General features: G+C 43.9%; 2 protein-coding genes across 2 annotated transcripts; both read right to left on the reverse strand.

Moving 5' to 3' along the window:
• Nucleotides 1-256: 256 nt before the first annotated feature.
• LOC137017686 (uncharacterized) lies at nucleotides 257-3,512 on the reverse strand. The gene is made up of 4 exons (XM_067382173.1): nucleotides 3,394-3,512; nucleotides 2,251-2,562; nucleotides 1,498-1,643; nucleotides 257-1,260 (listed from the first exon to the last, which is right to left on the reverse strand). The coding sequence occupies exons 1-4, from the start codon at nucleotides 3,461-3,463 to the stop codon at nucleotides 1,171-1,173; spliced, it is 618 nt and encodes a 205-aa protein (XP_067238274.1). The 5' UTR covers nucleotides 3,464-3,512; the 3' UTR covers nucleotides 257-1,170.
• A 6,350-nt stretch (nucleotides 3,513-9,862) lies between these two features.
• Nucleotides 9,863-24,350, reverse strand: LOC137004618 (nicotinamide riboside kinase 1-like). Its single transcript, XM_067365113.1, has 6 exons — nucleotides 24,177-24,350; nucleotides 22,833-22,942; nucleotides 11,826-11,897; nucleotides 11,691-11,735; nucleotides 10,024-10,085; nucleotides 9,863-9,927 (listed from the first exon to the last, which is right to left on the reverse strand). Exons 1-6 carry the CDS (start codon nucleotides 24,348-24,350, stop codon nucleotides 9,863-9,865), a joined length of 528 nt encoding a protein of 175 aa, XP_067221214.1.
• Nucleotides 24,351-24,603: the final 253 nt, after the last annotated feature.

Below are 24,603 nucleotides of genomic sequence, written 5' to 3' on the forward strand. Positions count from 1 at the left end.
GAAATGACGTTATGGTTTTGGTTTTTGAAAGGCTGCATCACAAGAGAACTTGCTTCATATGCTGTCAAAAACAAAAACTTTCACAGGTTAAATGTTTCCAGTAACTAAGTACACATACAGTAAACGATAGACTTTTTTTTATTCGTATTTTCCAGAAAATGCTTGATTTTTGCTGATGGCAACATTTCCCAGGTACAATCTAAACTACACTAAATGTATTTTTAAATTCAAAAATAGGACTATGCAATTGTTTTGACAAACACTTTTAAACCCACACATTTTTTCACACATCCTCTTGTTTCTGGTAAGACTATCAACAGTTTTTCCCCTAAATGCATTTTTTTCACTTTGAGGTTTCAAACACCACTCAGATATGAATAAAGCCCTTTGAAAAACATCTGCATCTAGATGGACTAAAGTGAGAGGTAAGATTCTCTGAAGGAGAGGCAGATTTCCTTTAAAGGGGTCTTGACATGAATGTGTACACCACAGAAGGAAGTCTGCAGACTCGTCTCTGTCAAGCAGATTGTGAAAGCCCCCAAAGATAGCCCAAGACCACAAGGCAAATAAAAACAGACTGAAACTAAGGGGACATTTTCAAATCCTGTTTTGTCAGTGTGACATACATTTGCCATTATAAACACTTAAGTGTGTATTACTGAAGATATACACTGAGGTTATCAAAATATTTACATAAGACGTTTAAAGACAACATACAAAGTGGATTGCATTACATAAGTCACAAGATACAAATATATGTGTATTTAGAACCCACAAATGCATAGAAAGAGAATCAAAACATAGGATGCCTAAACTGAATCTCTCAATTAATGCTAAAGGATTTTAACTATCATACAAAGCTGAAGAAACACACAAAAAAAACTCTTATTTACATAGAATATAAGAAGACTTAGAATTTAGTAAAACCATAAAACCAGTTTCTCTGAATCTTTGAATGTGTTGCAATATTTCAAAAGAAATTTGTCAGAAAACCAACCTCAAATCAGATTGAACTCAATAAAGAAGGTCTGAATGAGTCACAGCAACATGTATAATATGATACAGAAATCACACTGAATATACTGTGTATGTACTGACCCTGGAACTACATTTACTAAGCAACAGGAAATTATATGGTTGTCAAATAGCTTTGTTATTTATGTGGATGTCTCATGTCCTTCGGGGAATGGTCATCACCTCGTACACTCCATTGGCAGACCTTTTCTCTTCTTCTCTCTTAGTTTTAAACACTTTCTTCATCTGGAACAGAAGAGAGGAACAATCACACTTGCTTATTAACCTAGACATATTTGCTGAAAATGCCTCTTAAAAAATAAGAAGAAAGTATAGGACATAGACAATAAGTTTGTAAAGATATGGCTGGAGATAACCAAGAATACACCCACAGACAAATCTGAAATTAGCACTTTTCCGTTTGAATATGTGCAATGCATTTCTGATGACCTTCAGATTTACAAACAGGTGTATGACATTCACCTTGGGCACCAGCCACACTCCTAGCACAAGGAGTAACAGTAGGAGCACACTGCCAGCTGTCAAAGCCGTCACTGGTATCAGTAAGTCATTCATGCCATTGGACTTTGTAGGACTTTTGGAAGAGGCCGAAATGATCTCTGGTGGATCTATGAAGAAGAATACAAATAAACTTCAGTAAAGCCAAATTCGTGTATCACTTGCTTCAAAACTATAACAGAACATTTTTTAACAAACCGTTATACGATGAAAGTCAAAATGAGTTTGAAAAAATAATAACTTAAAACAAATACTACCGTTTAAATGTTTGATATTAGAAAGAAGCCTCTTTTGTTCAAACATGGCTGAATTTATTTGATCAAAAATATAGTAAAAACAGTAATATTGTGAAATATTATTACGATTTTAAATTACTGTTTTCTATTTTTATGCTGATTTGCTGTTCAAGAAACATTCTTGTTATCCATGTTAAAAAAAGTTGTGCAGCTTAATATTTTTTGGAAATATACGTTTTTCAGGATTTTTCAATAATTACAAAGTTCAAAATGAAACATTTTCAATGTCACTTTGGTCAACATAAAGCATCCTTACTGAAGGTGTCTTAAAAAGGTATTTAAAAAAATAATTACTTAACCCAAACTTTTAAATGGTGTATAACTTAAATGATACATGCATGTATCATGAACTCAAAATTGTCTGTAATTACATGCTGAAAATTAAATCTCAATTAAAAAAAAAGAAGAAATGTTTACCCACCTTGAACCAAAAGAAAAAGTCCTGACTCTTCCATTGTACATATCCCAGAGAGAGGAAGGCAGGTGCACCAGTAAGCCCCAGAGTCTTCAGGACTTAGATTAAAGATGTCTATAGTTAGAGTCTTCTTGTCATTTTTGACTTCAACACGATCTTTGTAGTCTTTATGCAGAGTTAATTTGTCCTGTTTGAAATAATAGTAGAAGACTTCACGGCTGGCCGAACGTCGGCTGTACAGATACACACCCAGCGGTGCAGGTGTTTTAGGTGCAGGACACGTAAAGGTGTAATTGTCACCTTTATATTTGCTCACATCTAAAAATGATTCAAAGAAACAGTCTGGATCAGTTCACAGCATCCGTTAAAACAAACTCAAGATCATTCCATCCATCAAAAAAAAAAAAAAAAATAGTTTGACATGAAGGTTTGTGAGAGAAAACAAAAGAATCATGTGTTGAATGGTGATGAATCTGGCACTAAATGAGACCAAGACCTGGACAGTGAATGTACCTCATAAGATCTGCGATGTGTCACCTATTTTCTTATCATTATATAGTAATATTGCTTATTCCTTATAATTATCAGGTGAATGTTACATCTGATGTTGATAGTTTACGTTTGTTTTTATGCTTTAAAGGGACAGTTCACCTAAAAATTAAAATAAAAATATAAAATATATACTGTTTCTCATGTCGTCTTAAGAACCTTGTTCTGTGGAACATATTATTTTCAAGAATGTTCCAAACCAAACAGTTTTGGTGACCTTTGCCTTCCATTGTCCAATATGGACCAACAACAACAACAACAAAAAAGACATTCTTCAGAATATATTCCTTTATGATCCACAGAAGAAAGTAAGGTCTGGAACGACATGAGGGTGAGTAAATGTTGACAGAATTTTCATTTTTAGGTGAAATTTTACTCTCCATTTCATAAAAAATTGCTATCCATTTAATGTTAAGCAATGCTCTTATAAACCACGTTAACAATTATAAAGTTTTTAAACTGTCAAGCAGCATTTTGAAGTGAAAAAATAAATTTAGCACAGTCTAAAAAAAAGTAGGTCAAATCTAAACTAATGTAAATACTGCTGTAACACTTTGCAACCCACAAATTAAAATAACAGTAAAAAAACAAAGCACTAACCTTTACTTGCAACAAGGTTGCAGAAACAAAGAACAACCAACAACAAGAAGATGCTTTGCAGAGACTTCATTATTATTGCAGAAGGTGTATCTTAATCAGTGACCTGCATCTAAACACAGGAAACTGAAAATGAACGTCAGTCTGCACTGCAAGCGTATATATACATGCTCCAGCCCACAACCACTGATATCACTGTGACACCAAGCAAAAACATTTCCAAGAGTTTCCCTTATAAATGTCAAAAAACACGATCATTGGATTAATTTCACTTGTCAACTGAGGTGATGAGCTAGAATTTAATGGAAAAATGCAACAAGTAAACAGCCATTATGCAGAAATGCTACATGCGCCATATTAGTTCATCATTATTTACTCACCTCATGTGGTACCTAACCTGTATGACTTTCTTCTGTGGAACATAAAATAAGATATTTTGAAGAATGTTGGTAAACATTATTGAGTTCATTCTGCTAAATGAATACATAAAAAAGACTTTCCTCAATATATCCTTTTTTTATGATCCACAGATCAAAGTTATACTGGTTTGAAATGACAAGATTTTGGTTGAACTATCTCTTTAATGCCTACCATTCTCACAAATTCAGAAATCATACACCTCAACTTAAAGGTACACTATGTAACTTTTAGCCTTCTAGTGGTTAAAAAACAAAACTGCCTGTATTTTGCAGAAGAACATTGTTTTGGTCATGCTTCGGCTCTGGTGACTGGGTGAAAGAATATAGTTTTTTCTCATAACTAAAAAAAGAGATTATCCTACTGCTCATAAAACATTCATTAGGCCTTAGAGGCCTATAACAGTTTAGATGGAAAGGATGACTAGCTGAAAACTTTACTGTAGCTATAACCACTAATAGACACAGATGATACTTCCTCAAAAATAGGTTTTAGCACAGCACTACAACCACAATGAAATGACCCTTCACAAAAGATAATGCGGTAACACTTTACAATACGGTTCATTTGTTAAACATTAGTTAATGGATTAACTAACATGAACTAATAATGAGCAATACATTTGTTACTGTATTTACTAATCTTCGTTAGTGTTAGTTAATGAGAATACAGTTGTTCATTCTTTGTTCATGTTAGTTCACAGTGCATTAACTAATGTTAACAAGCTTTTAATAATGTATTAGTAAATGTTGAAATTAACATTAACAAAGATTAATAAATGCTGTATAAGTGCAGTTCATTATTAGTTCATGTTAACTAATGTAGTTAACTAATGTTAACTAATGAACCGTATTGTAAAGTGTTACCGATAATGCTTTATAATGAAATCTTTTAGAGCTACAAATGGCAATTTATCTGTTCAATAAAATACCTAACTCACCTGTTGAGTAACAAAAAAAAAAAAAAAAAAAAAAAAAAAACAGCATCTGTTTTACAACATTTCAAATCCCTGTTCTTGCCATCTCCAAAAAGCCAAGCCAGATTGTTTTATTACGAGCTCTGTCGCATTCAATATATTATTATTTTTTTTTAATTACAAGCGTCAATGTAACTGGAGCAACTTTTCTCTACGGATATGACGAGACACACACAGGCGAGTGACATATGTATGCAATTTCCCATAAAAACCATCCCGTATGGTCTAAAATATAAATGCTTATAATAGGCTTACCATAGAGAGAATCAAGAAGGATTGGTGATGTATTGAGTCATTGTTTAAATTTTGATAATTCTGAACAAAAAACGTTACATAAAGTACCTTTAATATCAGCAGCCATCAGATTTACAACAGTTCTGAGGCCTTATGCATTTATGTTATCTGACTTCAGTTATGCAGTCACTATAAAGCATTAGGCAGCAAGACAGGAAGCAAAACATTAATCATCAAAGAGATTCAAGTTCACATATAGGCCACCACAGATTCAAATCAGGGTCAACTTAACAGCACATCCTTGTCAAGCACTTGTCATCTGGACTGTACAATAGCGCTTTGGGTTGTTTTGGATCTTTCAAAGAACCTTCATCCCAACAAGAAGGCCACAGACCCTACAAAAGACTGGCTCACAAACCTTGGAAGCTCAAACGCACTTGCATGAAGTTGACCAGTGAGGTTTGTTCTAGCAAAGCAAACAAGCATGGGTGAGCTTCCGTATACCATGTTTGATGCTCTCTATGCATGTGCATTGTTTATTGTGAATAAAAGCTGAATTATATCTATTCATAATATATAGCGTGGTTGCGTCTTTAGAAGACTTGAATTAAATGACTAGATTATCTTTATGTCTTTATTAAAGTCCCCCTGTGGTGAAAATCAAGTTTAATGGTGTTTGTATCTCTATGTGGTGTTTTTAATATGCTTTAAGACAAACCACGTGCAAATTCATAAGTACGGAGCCCTGCACATGACATGCTGGAGAAAAAAATTGTAGGATAAAACGTGTGCACAATTTACTTTTTTTCTTGCATGTCATGTGCAGTGCTCTGTACATAAGTCAACACTATTGCTGAGTATTTTCTATTTAAAACTGCAATGAAAAAAAGACAGTCTCAAATCCGCGGTTTGAAATCGCTAGTGTTTTTGATGTCACCAACTACCTTGTAACCATGTCATGGTGCCAGCAGGCTTTAGCATATCATTAACTATGACCAAACTGAAGCAGGAGAGTCTCAAGAGAATATATTTCAGTATATTTTTCTGTTGATATAAAAAAAAATGGGGTAGATTTGGCAATATAGCAGGTGTATGATGTACAGTCAAACCAAAAATTATTTAGACATTTTTGATATATTTTACTAGTGTAAAAATTTGGAACCAAAAATTATTCAGACACTTTGACCTGACCATGTTTTGCTTAATGAATGTGCTATAGATTGTTGTATAACAATCACAGTTGGTGGCAAAATGCACTTTAATGAGAAAGAGAAATAAGACATTAATGAATGCTCTGATAAACATAAATAATTTAAAATGCATCAATCTAAGACCCAATGTGGAGAAGGGAAGAAGCAGATGCAGCGCATAGTGGAGACACTAAGTGAGACGCAGGAGGACTCCAGTCAGGAAGCACCCCACAGTACAGGAGACCTCTCAGCACCTGCTCCAACCCAAAACCACAGGAAGGACTCCCCTAATACTACCTCAGGCATCCAACCTACGACAGAGAAAGTGAGATGGCCCCAAGCAAACAACAACGCTGCATGGAATCAACTAGATGGGGACCTGGACAGAGTGCTTGAGGCCACATTAGCAGGATTAGCGGAGAAGAAGATCGACAGTATGACAACAATCATCATCACCACGGCCAGAGAGCGCTTTGGCACAGAAGAGAGAAAGGGTAGCAGCGGAACTCGGGTAAATCAGCCTAACAGGAGGGCAAGAGAGATCTTGCAATTGAGGAGGGAGATCAAGACCCTCAACAAGCAGTTCAGAACATCAAGTGCTGAAGAAAGAAAGGGCATAAAAGATCTAACCAGTGGACTTCGAGGGCAACTCTGCAGACTGAGAAGGGCAGAAAGGTCTCTGAAACTAAGGAAGGAGAAGGAGGCCAAGCGGGCACAGTTTATTAAGGACCCATACAGGTTTACTAAAACCCTGCTGGGGGAAGCAAGATCTGGAAGATTGTCCAGCCCTAAGGAAGTTGTAGAGGAGTTCCTCAAGGAGAGCCACAGTGATGCCCTCAGGAACCAGGTTTGTGGTGCACACCCAAAGATCAGCAGAACTGCAGAAACTCCTGAGGAAGAGTTTGATACCAGTGAACCAACATGGAGAGAAGTCCAGGACATTGTACAGAAAGCCCGTTCAGCATCTGTCCCAGGACCAAGCGGTATACCGTATAAAGTATACAAGAGATGCCCGATGCTCCTCCGCAGGTTATGGAAACTGTTGCGAAGGATATGGACAAAAGGTATCATTCCATCATCCTGGAAAAGAGCAGAGGGGTGCTTTGTACCCAAGGAATTGGACTCCGCTGACATCAGTCAGTTCCAAACCATATCTCTCCTAAGCGTCGAATGCAAGGTGTTCTTTTCTGTCCTGGCAAAGAGGATGACTACCTACATGGTGAAGAACAAATATGTCGACACATCAGTCCAGAAGGGCGGCATTCCAGGTTTCTCCGGGTGCTTGGAACATACGGGAATCCTCAACCAGCTGATCCGGGAGGCCAAGAAGAGTAAAGGAAACCTAACAGTTGTCTGGCTCGACTTGGCTAATGCATATGGTTCAATCCCACATGGCCTCATCAACACGGCTATGGAACACTACCATATTCCCCACCGCACCAGGGATATAATTACCAGCTACTTCGGAGGATTTAAATTACAGTTCAGAACAGCCCACTTCACAACGCAGTGGCAGGACCTTGAAAAGGGAATCGTGACAGGCTGCACCATCTCCCCCATCCTGTTTGTCATGGGAATGAACCTGCTTATAACAGCTGCAGGAAAGGAATCCAGGGGGCCATCAATGGAGTCTGGTACCCGCCAACCGCCAATAAGAGGCTTTATGGATGACCTTACCATAACAACTTCAACCCATGTGCAAGCGAGGTGGATCCTGAAGGTTCTTGATGACGTGGCAACATGGGCTCGGATGAAGTTCAAACCAAGGAAATCAAGAAGTATGGTGATCAGAAGGGGGAAAGTGACCAGCGAGTTCCAGCTGCAAGTACAGGGGGAGACGATACCATCGATTGAGGAAAACCCAATTAAGTACCTAGGGAAATGGTATGACGCATCCTTGACCGACAGATGTAACGTTTCCAGGACAGAGAAACAGGCAGATGCATGGCTGAGTAAGATTGAGGGGTCAGGACTGCCAGGAAAGTTTAAGGCTTGGCTCTTCCAGCATGGTCTGCTGCCACGACTCATGTGACAATCTATGAAGTACCCATGACAACAGTGGAAGGAGTCGAGAGGCGAGTAAACAAACACCTTCGCAAGTGGCTCGGAATCCCACCAAGCTTCACGTCAGTAGGGCTTTATACCAGGTCTGGTCAGGTACAACTACCCCTTTCATCAGTGGTGGAAGAGTTCAAGGTGGCAAAGTGTCGGGTTGTGATGATGTACCAAGACTCCACTGATGAAAAAGTCAGAAGAGCAGGCGTCACTACAAGATCAGGACGCAAATGGGTGGCTGACACATCAGTGGCACAAGCTGAAAGGGCATTAAAGCTGAAGGACATCATCGGGAACCCATGCATAGGGAGGCAAGGACTCGGATCTACCCACTTCCAGCAATGGGGAAAAGCAGACCCACGGCAAAGGAGGGACATGATTCAAGCAGAGGTCCGACACCTCGTGGAAGAAAGGCGCAGGTCTAGAGCTGTCGAACTCGGAGCACAAGGGGCCTGGACAAAGTGGGACTTGCCGAAGCGGAAGATCACATGGTCTGAGATCTGGAGACTGGAGCCCTTTCGTATCTCCTTCCTGCTCCGTTCAGTGTATGACACCCTTCCGTCACCAACAAACCTCCACAGATGGGGAATGAGGGAGGACCCATTGTGTAGGCTATGTGGAGGGAGGGGAACAATGGCGCACATACTGGCAGGATGCAAAACAGCTCTTAGCCAAGGAAGATACAGGTGGCGCCATGACAAGGTTCTCAGTGCACTGGCTGACATCTTGGAGCGGGAGAGGCAGAAAAAGCACCAGCCCAGTACAAGGCCGGCAACATCTATTCAGTTCGTCAGAGAAGGGGAGAAACCACCAGTCCCCAAGAAGACTAAGAAAAGCCTCTTGCTAGCAGCACAAGCCTGGGAGATGAGGGTGGACCTGGGAAGTAAACTAGTCTTCCCACAGGTTGTGCAAACACAGCTGAGGCCAGACATGGTCTTATGTTCCGAGGAGGCAAGGAAAATAATCTTGATCGAACTGACAGTCCCGTGGGAAGACGGGTGCGAGGAGGCCTATGAGCAGAAAGCCACCAAGTATCAGGACCTCGTAGAGCAGTGTAGGGCCAAAGGGTGGCAGACCTGGCTATTCCCAGTTGAGGTCGGGTGTAGGGGCTTCCCGGCACAGTCTGTGTGGAAGACACTCACAGCTCTGGGCTTACAAGGTAGGGAGAGGAAGACAGCTGTTCGTAGGTTGGGTGAGGCAGCAGAAAGAGCGTCTTGCTGGCTCTGGAGTAGGAGGGAGGAGTTGAGCTGGGGGCCAGGAGGAGGTGGGTAGTGATTGGCCACCACTGCCGACCCGCCAACTGGAGGGTGTTGTGGTTCAGGGTTGAAACACCCTGTGAAAGTTGGACGCCACCTGACGACATCTTCTCCTGGCTGAAAGCTACAGTCATGTACTATAGTTAGTGACTGGGTTAGACAGCATCAGTATAGATGTATCCAATAGTACACTTCCTGAAACAGTCAGCTTGTTGGTCCTCGCGATCTAGGAATTAAATTCAAAGAGAGAAAGAATTGATGTTAATTGCAAAATGATCATAATTGCTGTGATATTAGTGCTGAATTACTCACATAATAACTAATCTCTGTGTAACCATAAGCATTTACTGAATGTCTGCAAGAACTGCTGAGAGCAACGTCTCTCTCTTCTGTGTGCCATCCAGAAACTCTGTATAAAGTGCAAAGACTTTCAGCCACCCACAATTCACCACAATAAGAGTAAATTAACTCGGTGTGCTTATTGAGCTTTAAAATAACACAGAACCTATGTCATTTACAGCTTCTTCCATCGCTTTTCTGTTTTTCAGGTACATGGGCCAAACATACCTGTCACAGATCCCTTGTTCCCTTGGACTCCATTTCCCAAGATCCTCCTGTTCTCCACACCTGCACTCACTTCCCTCGTCAGCTCCTCATCTTCACTCATCACCTGCACCTGGACTTGATTATCTTCACTCCCTTTATATGGCACTCACTCCCTGCACTCCTTGTCGGTTCTTTGTTGTGTACATGTGTATGTTGGTGTTCCTGCCTTTGTTTATTGAAGTAAAGAGTATATGTTTGTGGAAATCCGTATCTGCCTCGTCTCTCGACCTACATACCGTAACAGAAGAACCGACCAGTACCGACCGGATTTCCACAAAATAATATGGAGACTTTCCCCGGCTCCCTGGCTCCAGCTCCTCCAAAGCCTCTCACCCATCTTTCAACCGGCGATCGCCTAATCGGGCTCCTGCAGGTAGGTCGTTCGCTGGAGAGGTATGTGGAGGAGTTCGTTGAGCTTGCTGCTTTGTCTGACTGGCCTGAAGCATGTTTGATCTCCTTGTTTCTGGATGGACTAGACGACGACACTATCCGTTTTGGTGAACCCAATTATCGTTTCTCCTTAAGCGAAACTATAAATTCCATTTTATGGTTAAATGACTCCAAATTCGTAGTTGATTGGGTTCAGGATAGGTGTCTGTCTCTAGTCCATCCAGAAACATGGTTGGCCGGGCCAGTCAGTCAGCCACCGTCTTCCTCCGCATACCCCTCCAGCGAACTCCCTGCCTGTCCTACACGGAACCCACACTCCTCCACTGGGTCCCGAAAGCGGAGGAGGAGGAAGCAAGCCGCTCCAGTCCCTCCAGAGCCCGCTCCAGTCTCTCCAGAATCCGCTCCAGTCTCTCCAGAGCCCACTCCAACCCTCTCCAAGCCTGCTGCTGAGCTCTCTCCAGTGTCCGCCAGCGAGCCCACTCCCGTTCCAACGGGCATTCTAATTGTGTTTGAGGGGATGGACTCTCCAGCCGCCGCCGCCGAGCCTGCCGCTTCTGCCCGTCGCGAGCCCTTTATTATGATGAACTTTGCTTTAAAAGTCTCTAATTCAAGAACTGTTTACCCTCCCTGCCTCCCTCTCCCGCCTCCTCCCACGTGTGTCTACATCGCTTCTCCACCGCAAGCCCCTTCATCCTGCACTCCACCTCGGCCCTCTGACCCATTACCTCCACCTTGGCTCCAACCTCCCTCATCTCCACCATTGCCCATCAGTCCACCAGCTTCACCAGCCTCCATCCTTCCTCCGGTCAAGCATTGGTCCCTCATCAGCCCACCCTCACCTCAGGACTACACTCCTCCATTTTCACTCCATCACTTCGTCCCTCTGTTCGCTTGGCTTCTTCACTCCCTCCTGCTTTTCCTTTGTTGTCTGTCATCCTGCCTCCGCTGCGGCCTTCTGGAGCCCTGCCTACACCTCGGTCGGCAGAGCCGCCGGTGTCGCCATGGTCCTACAGATGGGGGGGGGGGGTAATGTCACAGATCCCTTATTCCCTTGGACTCCATTTCCCAAGACACTCCTGTTCTCCACACCTGCACTCACTTCCCTCGTCAGCTCTTCATCTTCACTCATCACCTGCACCTGGACTTGATTATCTTCACTACATACCGTAACAATACCCATCAAGGTAGCCTGGTGGATCTGGAGGCACATAGACTCTTGAGCTATAAATTAGAAAGAGATGAAGGTGACAGTCTCAGTCAAAAACACTGATGTTCATCAAACCACTCTTCTAACAGGAGTCTCATTCCTACCTTCTTCTCTCTTTGCATGTCTCATAAGGGATCTGCAGGAAGTACTTCTTGTTGAACAAGCTATTAAGATGCCTGGAAGTACAACACAGATCCATGAAAACACATTAAACTGTTCATGATGGCAGAATCCACACCCAAACTGAACTGAATTGGCCCACTGACAGGTGATGGCACAATGGCACCTGGCAAGAGGTGGGATATATTAAGTCAGGCATACACTACGATTTCAGCAATGTTTTTGTTAAATACCAACTCTCACTGTATGAGAAAATAGCATGTGATGTAAAGCCAAAGCTCATGATTTATGTGCTCACACTATATGGAACGACTGTCTAGCTGCAAGTTGACTGCTCACACTATAGAGAATGTGAAGCTATGTCATGCCAAGTTGCATGCTGGGACAGTACCTCCATCTTAAGAGGATCACCCTATAATACTCATACTGAAATTAATACAGATACCTGCACCTTTTGTCTTGTTTTTGCCTTTAAATTCAATATTCACATTCTTCATGGTATTGTTTGCAGGGAAGAGAAGCTATTTTAATGCATTGCATGATAATTTGACGCTGCGTGGTAACGCATTGGGAACCTTCTGCGTGATGTCGTCACTGAAGCACTCATGTATCTAACCAATCGCGTAGCGAGACGTCAGAGACGGGTGACGTCACGGACCAGGAAACTATAAAGCATACCCGGATGCAGAGCACGCTAGCTTCTGTGTCTTCAACAAAGCGCTCTATGTTATCTTGTCTGTCTTATTTGGTGTTGTTTGTCTCCCTATTATTGACAAAATATCTCTTCGTCTGAGGACAAGAGTTGCACTACACCATATATATATTTCTGTCATGACAACTCTCGGAGTGTTTGGTATGGTAATGGATATGACAATGTAGATATTTTTGGTCTTGGCGGAATAGATCTGCTACGCTGCTGCTGCTGCTTAATTGCTGCTGCTGCTGTTGATTATTGCTGCTGCTGCTGCTGCTGTTGATTATTGCTGCTGCTGCTGCTGCAGAGCAAGTACGGGACTTGCTACTGCCAATACATACACGATCCGCTGCTGTGAGCAAGTAAGACATGCTGCTGCTGTACGATATAGCGTACATGAATAACCGTAGCAGATCTATACAGGTGGAGCTGGGGAAGGTGGAGGGTTTCTGAAGCACGCTGCGCTACTAAGCAATGCTAACTCATGTATTTAAAGATTAAGCACGCAGCTCATTGGCTACTAAAACAGGAGGAACCAATCATCTGTGACCTATAGATAATGATGTGATGATTAGCAGGTGTGTTAAAGGACCTATTAGCCTGCGCCATCTAGAGTTTCATGCCAGAACTTTGTATTTCTGTCATGACAACTCTCTGAGTGTTTGGTATGGTAATGGATATGACAATGTAGATATTTTTGGTCTTGGCGGAATAGATCTGCTACGCTGCTGCTGCTGCTTAATTGCTGCTGCTGCTGTTGATTATTGATGCTGCTGCTGCTGTTCATTATTGCTGCTGCTGCTGCAGAGCAAGTACGGGACTTGCTACTGCCAATACATACATGACCCGCTGCTGTGAGCAAGTAAGACATGCTGCTGCTGTACGATATAGCGTACATGAATAACCCCCCAACAAAGCAGGTGACATGATATTGGACAATACAAGCCGGTGTATTGTATGTCAGAGATCCCCCATCAAAGCAGAAGGCAAGATGATGATTCACCCTAACCCCCCAGCAGATCTGCCGCCAAAACATATGTACTGCTGCTGCTCCGAAGAGCCATAGGAACCGTGTGTATACTATCTATGTGTGCCCGGCCCATTTTTTGCCACGACAGTGGGCTGTAAGGCTTGGCTCTAGTGGTCTATTAGACTATGTGTGCCTGGGCTACCACGCCGAATGGCTTAACTCTAGTGGTCTATTAGACTATGTGTGCCTGGGCTATCACGCCGAATGGCTTAACTCTAGTGGTCTATTAGACTATGTGTGCCTGGGCTACCACGCCGAATGGCTTAGCTCTAGTGGCCTATGTCTATGTGTGTCTGAGCCAAAAGCTCAAACATACCAATTAGAACGCGCATAATGTGTGGCTTTAACAAATGGTAAAACGTTGCAGGCTAATAGAGATGAGAAACCCTCCACGACCACCTGAGCAAATAATTGTATAATGACGTAGCATCGTTTGAAATGTCATTGGACCCTGTATACTCCTAAAAGTAACTCATTTGGATGAACGGAAAATTAATGAGCATGACTCCAACATGCCTCAGCTGACCCAGCCCAAACATGTAGGTACATGAAACATCAGCCTTGAAGAGTTGTTGAGTTGAGCAATACTATGAAACATTTAGATTTAGAGTCATAATATGAATGAGATTAATAAAACTCAATATTTTTAATTAATATTCTATTTGTCTAAGTTGCATTCTAATGCATTTCTATTATATCTTTGTCCCATATAAAATGGTTATGTCGGTTGATGCAATTTGACAGTGAATCCTATAACATCATTTCTCAGCGTGCAACCGGCTGTCGGTCCTCACATATAAACACAAATGAAACGTATGGCCGCGAGCGTGTAAAACGTTCACTTATCTCAGTAGCGAACTCAAGTTCGGCTACGTCAATGGCTGACTACCACACTACAAAGTGTCTTTTATTTACGCTCCTGTTAATGAATACCTCTGCATTTTAAGCAAAGAGAGATTTCTGACAGTCATGCAGCCACCGCTCAGATCAACAAAGCGCGTCCATAATTCGGCTACACTTCCAGCCGCTGCAACACGCTGCATAGAAAACGCCTAATGTTATCCAGAGCGCAACACGTTTATACTATACAGATTATAACACAAAATACACATTAAGCATACTGAGGCGCTCTTGCCTCGTTGGAGAACTGCCTTGGCACGCTCTAGAGTAAGCAGAAATGATAAATATCATTATACGTGAAATCCATTAATTAAATGACTTACTGACCTTGCAAAATCGCTGTTCGTCCTGTAGTATGAAAAGTATATGCCCAATAAAATCCGAATACGCTGCTCATGTACTTAGTATGTAAATAAGATGAAAACATTGTTTGCATTTTAATCAGGATATATTCACATTGCATGATCACTCATTAGCCGACACAAACTCATCTCAAACTCATAGCAACAGGTTACTTTAGCCCTGCACGCACCGCAACGTCTGCTGCGTTCTATGTTATGTTGTTGATATCCGCTCCATTGCTATCTGAATTGTTATCCATACTACTGCTGCTGCTGCTGCTGTACAAAATACTTGCTGTAGTTTCGTTAGAATGTGATACAAGGCGAAACCTGTTTCCGTTTAAGTTCAGCAAGCTTGTCTGTATCATTATACACATGCATATGCGCTAGCTGCTAAAATGCTTAGTAATTCTCTCAAAGCATTAACAGACTGTTGATATGACATAGAATTGGTAAAGCAGACTACGCAAAATGCAGTGATATAGTGTAAAACCCATGTACTTATCTTAGATGATTCTGAAGCACGCTGCGCTACTAAGCAATGCTAACTCATGTATTTAAAGATTAAGCACGCAGCTCATTGGCTACTAAAACAGGAGGAACCAATCATCTGTGACCTATAGATAATGATGTGATGATTAGCAGGTGTGTTAAAGGACCTATTAGCCTGCGCCATCTAGAGTTTCATGCCAGAACTTTATATATATATATATATATATATATATATATATATATATATATATATATATATATATATATATATATATGTAAGAAAGACAGTTATAATGGCGGAAGAAAAACGATTCAAGAAGTGTGTGCATCCCTGTCCCAGATATATTCCGGATGGGGACACACACGATATGTGTGTCGTTTGTCTGGGGGTTGAGCATGCCCAGGCAGCTCTCGAGGGAGCTGTCTGCGTGCATTGCGAGAAACTAACCCTCAGAGTGTTGAGATCTCGCCGGGCACTCTTCGAGGAGGGTGCCTCGGCGAGTGTTCCTCGCGGGTCGGGTCCTGCTGCTGCTGAGGCGCAGCGCCGGCTGTTGTCGTGGGGTTCGCAGATGGAGCTGGCGGAGGGGGTTGAGACGGGCCCAGCCTTATATCACCCTTTACCCGCCAGCCCCAGTGTCTGTTCTCAGGCAGCGGAAGCACGCATAGTGGTTTCTTCCCCCCAGAGAGAGGCACCGGCGCTTCATCTCTCTTCCTCCGAGGAGGTTGATGTGGTGAGCGTCGAGACTGGGGAAGAGGACCCGCCATCCTCTTCCCCAGCATGTGAGGAGCTCCTGGAGGTAGTGACCAGGGCTGTTGCCAAATTAAAAATCAATTGGCCAGCAGAGCAGGCAGAGCCTAGACCTAAAAGCAACCAGGATGAGCGCTTTCTGCCCGCTCGATCGCTACCCCAGCGTCGGGGTTTGCCTTTTTTCACTGACCTTCACACTGAGGTGTCGAGGTCTTGGAAAAGGCCCGTGCAACATCGCGTGTTCAGCCCCCAAACATCCGTATACAGCAATATAGTGGGGTTGAAACGGCACGGTTATGCGGCGATGCCCCGGGTCGAAGAGACGCTCGCGGGCTATCTCTCGCCCGAGTCGGCATCGTCGCTAAAAGCCCCGACATTGCCCACCTTAAGAACTACATCAAGCTTTGTGGGCAAAGCATACATGGCAGCAGGTCAGGCGGCGGCATGTCCTCACACCATGTCGCTGCTTCAAGCCTATCAAGCAGACCTGCTGGGGGAGATTGATGAGAGTGGGGAGGCCACATATGATTGCATCCAAGAGATCAGGATGGCAACTGATCTCGCTCTCCGTGCCACCAAAGAGACGGCCAAAGAAATCGGCCGGTCTATGGCAGCCTTGGTGGCCACGGAGAGACATTTGTGGCTGAACCTCTCGGACATAAGGGAGCAAGATAAAGCTGCCCTTATGGACGCGCCGCTGTCCCCTGCGGGCCTCTTCGGCGATGCTGTAAATACAGTCGTCGAGAGGTTCCAGGAGGCTAAAAAACAGTCAGCGGCGTTCCAGAGGTTCATCCCCCGCCGCTCTATTCCCCCCGAGGCTGCTGAGCGGGAGCAGCCTCGGCCGTCCACGAGCTCCTCAGCGCACCACAGAGCACAACAAAAAGTGAGCGTGGCCACCCGAGCTCCCCCGCAGCTTGGGGATCGGGGCGGTCCGCTCAGAAGAAGCGGGGCGGTCGGGGCGGTCCGCTCAGAAGAAGCCTTCCAAGGGCAAAACGGACCTGCGGGCCGTTATCATCGCTAGGAAAACCTTAAATGCGGTCCTGACATCTGTGGGTCAGGACCCAATGAGGGTGGTCCCCTCCGGAGGAAGCCGGGAAAAAATACATCTAATCCCCGCTCCCCTTCGGCACCCTCAGGGGATCAGTCCGTCAACCCTGCCACCCAGTGTGCGTCAGGGCACGGCGGTCCCCGCCGGTCCTTCGAGGAGGGCCGGCCACTTGATTCGGTTGTCATCTGCCGGCGTGCTGCGTCAGAGCACCGAGCCAAGTGTTCAAAAAACACCAGAGGCCAGTCTCGAGAGACTGGTTCCCTTAGTAGATTTTTGGGCAGAGTGGAAACTTCTTCCAAATATATCGAATTGGGTGCTGCTCATGATAGAAAAGGGTTACAGAATACAGTTCGGGTCTCACCTGCCCAGATTCAACGGGGTCCTTCCCACAGTGGTGACCCCCGAGCAGTCTCTGGTGATGGAACAAGAGGTTATGACACTCTTGCAAAAAGGAGCTATAGAAAGGGTCTCTCCTCCCAGCAAGCTGTTACTTCATTGTTCCGAAAAAGGATGGAGGACTACGTCCTATCATAGATTTAAGCGTGTTAAATCGCTCAATCCAGAAGCTCAAGTTCAAGATGCTTACACTCAAACAGATTATCCCACAGATCAGGTCCGAGGACTGGTTTGTGGCGATAGACCTGAAAGATGCATACTTTCATGTGTCCATCCATCCTTCTCACAGGAAGTTCATCAGGTTTACTTTTGGGGGCGAAGCTTACCAGTACAGGGTTCTTCCGTTTGGCCTATCGTTATCACCCCGCACATTCACGAAGTGTGTGGATGCGGCGCTGGCCCCGCTGAGGCTTCAGGGCATCCGCGTACTGAATTACATCGACGATTGGTTGATTCTAGCTCAGTCAGAGCAACTGGCAGTCCAGCATCGAGATGTTGTTCTGCGTCACATGGAGAGGCTTGGGTTGAGGCTCAACGCCAAAAAGAGTGTGCTAGTTCCGGTTCAAACTATCACTTATCTGGGTGTAGTTTGGGACTCCACCACGATGCGGGCACATCTGTCTCCCGCTCGTGTGAGTGCCATTTTAGCAGCCATGAAAGGGGTGAAACTAGGTCAGTCACTCACTGTAAAACAGTTCCAGAGACTGTTGGGTCTGATGGCAGCTGCGTCCAACGTGATACCTTTTGGCCTTCTGCACATGAGACCCTTACAGTGGTGGCTCAGGACCAGGGGATTTTCCCCGAGGGGAAATCCTTTTCGCATGATCAAAGTCTCACGACGATGCCTTCGTGCTCTGGTCATGTGGAAAGATCCCTGGTTCCTGTCCCAGGGACCCGTGCTGGGGACTTCTGGTCGTCGTGTAATGCTTACGACAGATGCTTCCCTCACGGGCTGGGGGGCGATCATGAGTGGCCGTCCAGCTCAGGGCTCATGGGAGGTCCATCAGTTCTCCTGGCACATAAATCGGCTGGAGATGATGGTGGTGTTTCTGGCATTAAAACACTTTCTCCCAGACCTGAGAGGCCATCATGTGTTGGTCCGCACGGACAACACTGCTGTGGTCGCCTATATAAATCATCAGGGGGGTTTGCGGTCTCGCCAACTTTATTACTTGGCCCGTCAGATTCTCCTGTGGGCTCCCTGAGAGCAGCTTACATCCCGGGGCAACAAAATATGGGAGCGGACGCCCTGTCGAGGCAGGGCCCGAGGCCCGGGGAGTGGAGACTTCATCCAGAAGTGGTGGATCTCCTATGGACAAATTTCGGTCACGCAGAAGTCGACCTCTTTGCCTTGGGGGAGTCAACCCAGTGTCCACTCTGGTACTCCCTCACCCATCCAGCACCTCTGGGACTGGATGCCATGGTACAGACGTGGCCGAGGCGGTGTCTGTATGCATTTCCCCCGATCGCCTCGCTCCCGGGAGTTCTGGAGAAAGTACGCCGGGAGGGGGTCAGCCTAATACTGGTGGCCCCCTTTTGGCCAACCAGAATATGGTTCTCGGACCTAGTGTCCCTATTAGACGGCTCCCCAATGGAGCTTCCCCTCAGACAGGACCTCCTGTCACAAACGGGCGGTCTGATAATACATCCCCGCCCAGAATTATGGAAACTATGGGCCTGGCCTCTGAGGGGGCCAGGTTCGTAGATGCTGGTCTCCCAACTGAGGTTGTGGAAACCATATTAAACTCCAGAGCTCCCGCCACGAGGAAGCTTTACTCATACAAGTGGAATCTGTTTTCTGCCTGGTGCAGACGCATTAATGTGGACCCTGTCCACGCTTCTGTTAGCCACGTGATTATATTTCTCCAAGAAAAGTTCTTGGAGGGCTTATCCCCTTCAACATTGAAGGTTTATGTTTCGGCTATATCTGCCTTTCATATTCCCCTTGAAGGTGGCCTCTCGGTGGGTCGAGACCCCCTGGTCACTCGCTTCCTCCGTGGCACACTGAGGTTGAGGCCTCCAGTGCGCACAAGGGTTCCGGCCTGGGACCTGGCCGTGGTTTTACAAGGGTTGGCTGAGGCGCCCTTTGAACCACTAGAGGAGGTCCCTGAGAGGTTCCTCACTCTAAAGACTATCCTTTTACTTGCTATCACTTCTCTGAAAAGGATAGGAGATTTACAAGCACTGTCAGTTGCTCCTTCATATCTCGAATTCGCCCCAGGAATGGTGAAAGCATTCCTGCATCCTAGACCGGGCTATGTCCCTAAGGTCCCTACCCACGTTCCAGGTCCCATCGTGCTCCAGGCCTTCTATCCTCCTCCTTTTAAATCCTTGGATCAGGAAAGACTGAATCTGCTCTGCCCTGTAAGGGCTTTGGAAACTTACATCCACAGAGCTGCCCTGTGGCGTAAGACTGATCAGCTTTTTGTCTGTTATGGGTCCCCTAAGAAAGGGGGCCCTGCATCTAAGCAGAGGATGAGCAAGTGGGTGGTCGAGGCCATCACACTTGCATATGATGCGGCCGGACAGCCTTCTCCTTTAAATGTTCGTGCCCATTCTACGTGGGGTATGGCGGCATCAAAGGCTTTGATGTCAGGTGTCTCCATCGGTGACATCTGTGATGCAGCTGGCTGGTCATGCCAGCACACGTTTGTGAGGTTTTATAACCTTGATGTCGGCTCCACTCCGGGGTCATCAGTTCTGTCAAGATAACTTGGCAAGTATTTGCCACTACGGCACAGTTGGGATAGCGTTCCCAATGCGTTACCACGCAGCGTCGACAGTTCCCACGAAAGGGAACGTCTCAGGTTACAGATGTAACCCTGGTTCCCTGAGTAGGGAACGAGACGCTGCGTCTCTTGCCGTACCCCCTGCATACTTGCGAGCATTTGTCTCAGACTTATCCAGAAGCTAGCGTGCTCTGCATCCGGGTATGCTTTATAGTTTCCTGGTCCGTGACGTCACCCGTCTCTGACGTCTCGCTACGCGATTGGTTAGATACATGAGTGCTTCAGTGACGACATCATGCAGAAGGTTCCCAATGCGTTACCATGCAGCGTCTCATTCCCTACTCAGGGAACCAGGGTTACATCTGTAACCCGAGACGTTTTCACTGTAGTTTTGCAGAATTCTGTTCACAAAGTATCTTGTTACCATGAAAACAGTGTCACTAGCTGGGCATTTAAATGTCCAAATAAAAATATGTGTTCAACAAGCTAAAAGAAGTCGATCCATCTCTTTGTTGGAATTGTTTAAATGTAACTGAAATTTCATTGTTGTCATTGTAAACATTCCCATGGTCATGAAGAGGAATGAGAGATTGTGGGTCACAGACAGACAGTGTCACGCTGTTTTTTTTTAAAAAATATTTATTTTAACACATGACAGCCAAAATCAAACCCCTAGAAATGATAAAGGCTCATTAAGGAAAGTCAAACCATTTAATTGTATTAAAAGTCACTGTTGAGCAACAAACAGGTATTTGAAGCTGCTGGAGTCTCAAGAGCCTCTACATACAGGCTGGCATTTGTGCATAAAGCTGCATTTCAGCCACCCCTATCCAAAGCTCCCAAAGAGAAACATTTACAGGGTAGTTGCCTCTAAATTCTCCAAATCTCAATCCGACTGAGCATCTATGGGATGTGCTGGACCAGATCGAATCCATGGAGGCCCCACTTCACAACTTGCAGGACTTAAAGAGCACCTATTATGCAAAATCCACTTTTACATGTTGTTTGGACATAAATATGTGTTGGCAGGGTGTGAACACAATATACCCACTCCTTTTTTTTAAAATCCCCATTAAACCAAAGCAGTCTCATTAGACATGAAACATTTTCGTTCACTGTTCCTTGCTAGTGGAATGATCTCCCCAACTTCATCTGGAATGTAGAATCCCATTCCCTAGTGATATTCAAAAGACAGCTGAAAATGTCTTTCGAGAGCACTTAATCTCATTAAAAAAAAAAAAAAAAATCTATGCTTTAATCCCTCCCTATAGCTTATGCTACTCTAAGCAATGCCTGAAACTTGTATTGTGAGCACTTCTTGTGTCTATTTGCCTCTTCATGATGAATCGCTTTTATTCCTCACTTGTAAAAGCCATTTCACACCACACAGACAAACGCCAACAAACAAGTTAGCAGTTGGATTTAGAATTTTATGAAAAATAACTGTCATGTTCACAATGCCCCAACAAACATCAACAAACACTGATTGAACATGGTCATTCAGGTGAAAACAATCTCCGCCCAACTTGCCTCAGTTAAGGTCAATGTTCATGACTCCACCATAAGAAAGAGACTGGGCAAAAATGGCCTGCATGGCAGAGTTCCAAGATGAAAACCGCTGCTGAGCAAAAAGAACATAAAGACTCATCTCAGTTTTGCCAGAAAACATCTTGATGATCCCCAAGACTTTTGGGAAAATACTCCGTGGACTGACGAGACAAAAGTTGAACTTTTTGGAAGGTGTGTTTCCCATTACGTCTGGTGTAAAAGTAACAGCATTTCAGAAAAAGAACATCATACCAACAGTAAAATATGGTGGTGGTAGTGTGATGGTCTGGACCTGTTTTGCTGCTTCAGGACCTGGAAGACTTGCTGTGATAAATGAATTCTGCTGTCTACCAAAAAATCCTGAAGGACAATGTCTGGCCATCTGTTTATGACCTCAAGCTGAAGTGAACTTGGGTTCTGCAGCAGGACAATGATCCAAAACACACCAGCAAGTCCACCTCTGAATGGCTGAAGAAAAACAAAACGAAGACTTTGGAGTGGCCTAGTCAAAGTCCTGACCTTAATCCTGTTGAGATGCTGTGGCATGACCTTAAAAAGGCGATTCATGCTCGAAAAACCTCCAATGTGGCTGAATTACAACAATTCTGCAAAGATGAGTGGGGCAAAATTCCTCCACAGCGCTGTAACCGACTCATTGAAAGTTATTGCAAATGCTTTATTGCAGTTGTTGCTGCTAAGAGTGGCCCAACCAGTTATTAGGTTTAGGGGCAAGCACTTTTTCACACAGGGCCATGTAGGTTTGGATTTTGTTTTCCCTTCATAATAAAAACCTTCATTTTAAAACCGTTTGATGATCTGAAACATTAAAGTGACAAACACGCAAAAAAAATAAAAATCAGGAAGGGGGCAAGCACTTTTGTTTCAAAGATGAAATTGAAACAACATGGGAAAGTAATTGATGAGAGAATTGTAATTTTTGGGTAAGTTCTGTCTAATCTTGCTTTGTAGACTGTACAAAAACTTCATCCAGTATGGCTTTGTCTTAAAGCGTAGTCTATTGAACTAAAATCTTAATAAAACAAACAATCTAATAAAAAACATAACCTATGATTAAAAATGAGGAATCCCTCCACTATAAGAACAAACACATTGGGTGGCTCTGATGCTGTGGATTTCACTGCAAAACCACGAGATGTCATGAAGTGCTCAGGATCCTCAGGGCATTTTGTTTAAAAAAAAAATTGTATAATATATATAAATATATATACAGGGGTTGGACAATGAAACTGGCAATATAGTGTTGGAGGTTTTACGCCTATATACCTGTACACTGTGTTCCTAATTATTATGAAGGTGACATCAGTAGGATTTTTGTACATGATAATAAACAATTTTCAAAGAAAGTGCTTGTTTTATTTCTCAAATCTTTTTAGATAACTGGTATCAATCTCAGACAGGATTGTTTAATAGTTTTCTCAGGTCTTCTTAGATAAATGGAAAACCAACATAAAGAGGTTGTCACAGTTCTCACGCAAGAGCACAGAAGAACTCGCTCAGATAAAGGCTTATTAAAGAAAGTTTCTATCAAATAAATTAATTGTATTTAAAGGGCAGCCATAAAAAAGCCACTGTTGATCAACAAACAGGTTTTTGAAGCTGCAGGAGATTCTGGAAGCGTTCCATGCAGGCTGGCATTTGTTCATAAAGCTGCATTTCAGTCACCCCTATCCAAAGCTCACAAAGAGAAACAATTACAGTGGGTGTAGAAATACATGAAGACTCATTTTTAAATGGTTTTATTTGAATGTTTATTGTACTGAAATCCTACTGATATGTCACTTGCATAATAATTTGGAATGCAGTGTATGTGCGCAGCCTGGTGGCCAATCTTCACAGATTTTACATTCCATCAGTAAGAGCAGAGTGCAAAGGTTGAATTAGCAGAGCAATAGCAACTATTGCAATACATACAACATAACGGGAGACATGTCAGAGTTCAAAAGAGGACAAATTGTTGGTGCACATCTCACTGGCTCATCTGTGACCAAAACAGCAAGTCTTTGTGGTGTATCGAGAGCTATGGTATACAGGGTAATGTCGGCATAACACCACGTAGGACGAACCACATTCAACAGGTATAACTGTAGGTATAACTGTTGACGCCTGAAGAAGCTGTCTGAAAGGGACGTCCAGGTACTAACCCGGATTGTCTCCAAAAAAAACACAACCACAGCAGCCCAACTCACTACAGAATTAAATGTGCACCTCAACTCTCCTGTTTCCACCAAAACTGTTCATCAGGAGTCAATATTCATGGTTGGGCTGCTATAGCCAAACCTTTGGTCACTACTGCCAATGGCAAATGTTCAATGGTGCCAACAGTGCAATTCTTGGGCTGTGGAGAATGTGAAACATTTATTGTTTACTGATGAGTCCAGCTTCACTGACTTTCCCACATCTGTGGGAGTTACGGTGTGGAGAAGCCCCAAAGAGGCTGTTACGTGCACAGAGTGAAGCACTGGTTGAAACAGTGATGGTTTGGGCTGCAATATCATGGCATTCTTTAATGTGCTTGATGGGCATGTCACTGCCAAAGGCTACTGAACCATTCTGGAGGACCATGTGCACCTAATGGTTCAGACATTGTACCCTGAAGGGGGTGCCATGCATCAGCATGATAATACACCAATACACCCAGCAAAACTTGTGACAAAATGGTTTTTCGTGAACATGAAAGTGAAGTTAAACATCTCCCATGGCCTGCAGTGTCATCTTATCTAAATATTTTTGGGTATTTTGGGGAGAGCAAGTCAGAAAACATTTTCCTCCACCACACCACACAGTGACTTGGCTACTGTTCTGGAAAAGGAATGGT

This window comes from Chanodichthys erythropterus, chromosome 3 (assembly GCF_024489055.1).
Source record: "Chanodichthys erythropterus isolate Z2021 chromosome 3, ASM2448905v1, whole genome shotgun sequence".
NCBI lineage: Eukaryota > Metazoa > Chordata > Actinopteri > Cypriniformes > Xenocyprididae > Chanodichthys > Chanodichthys erythropterus.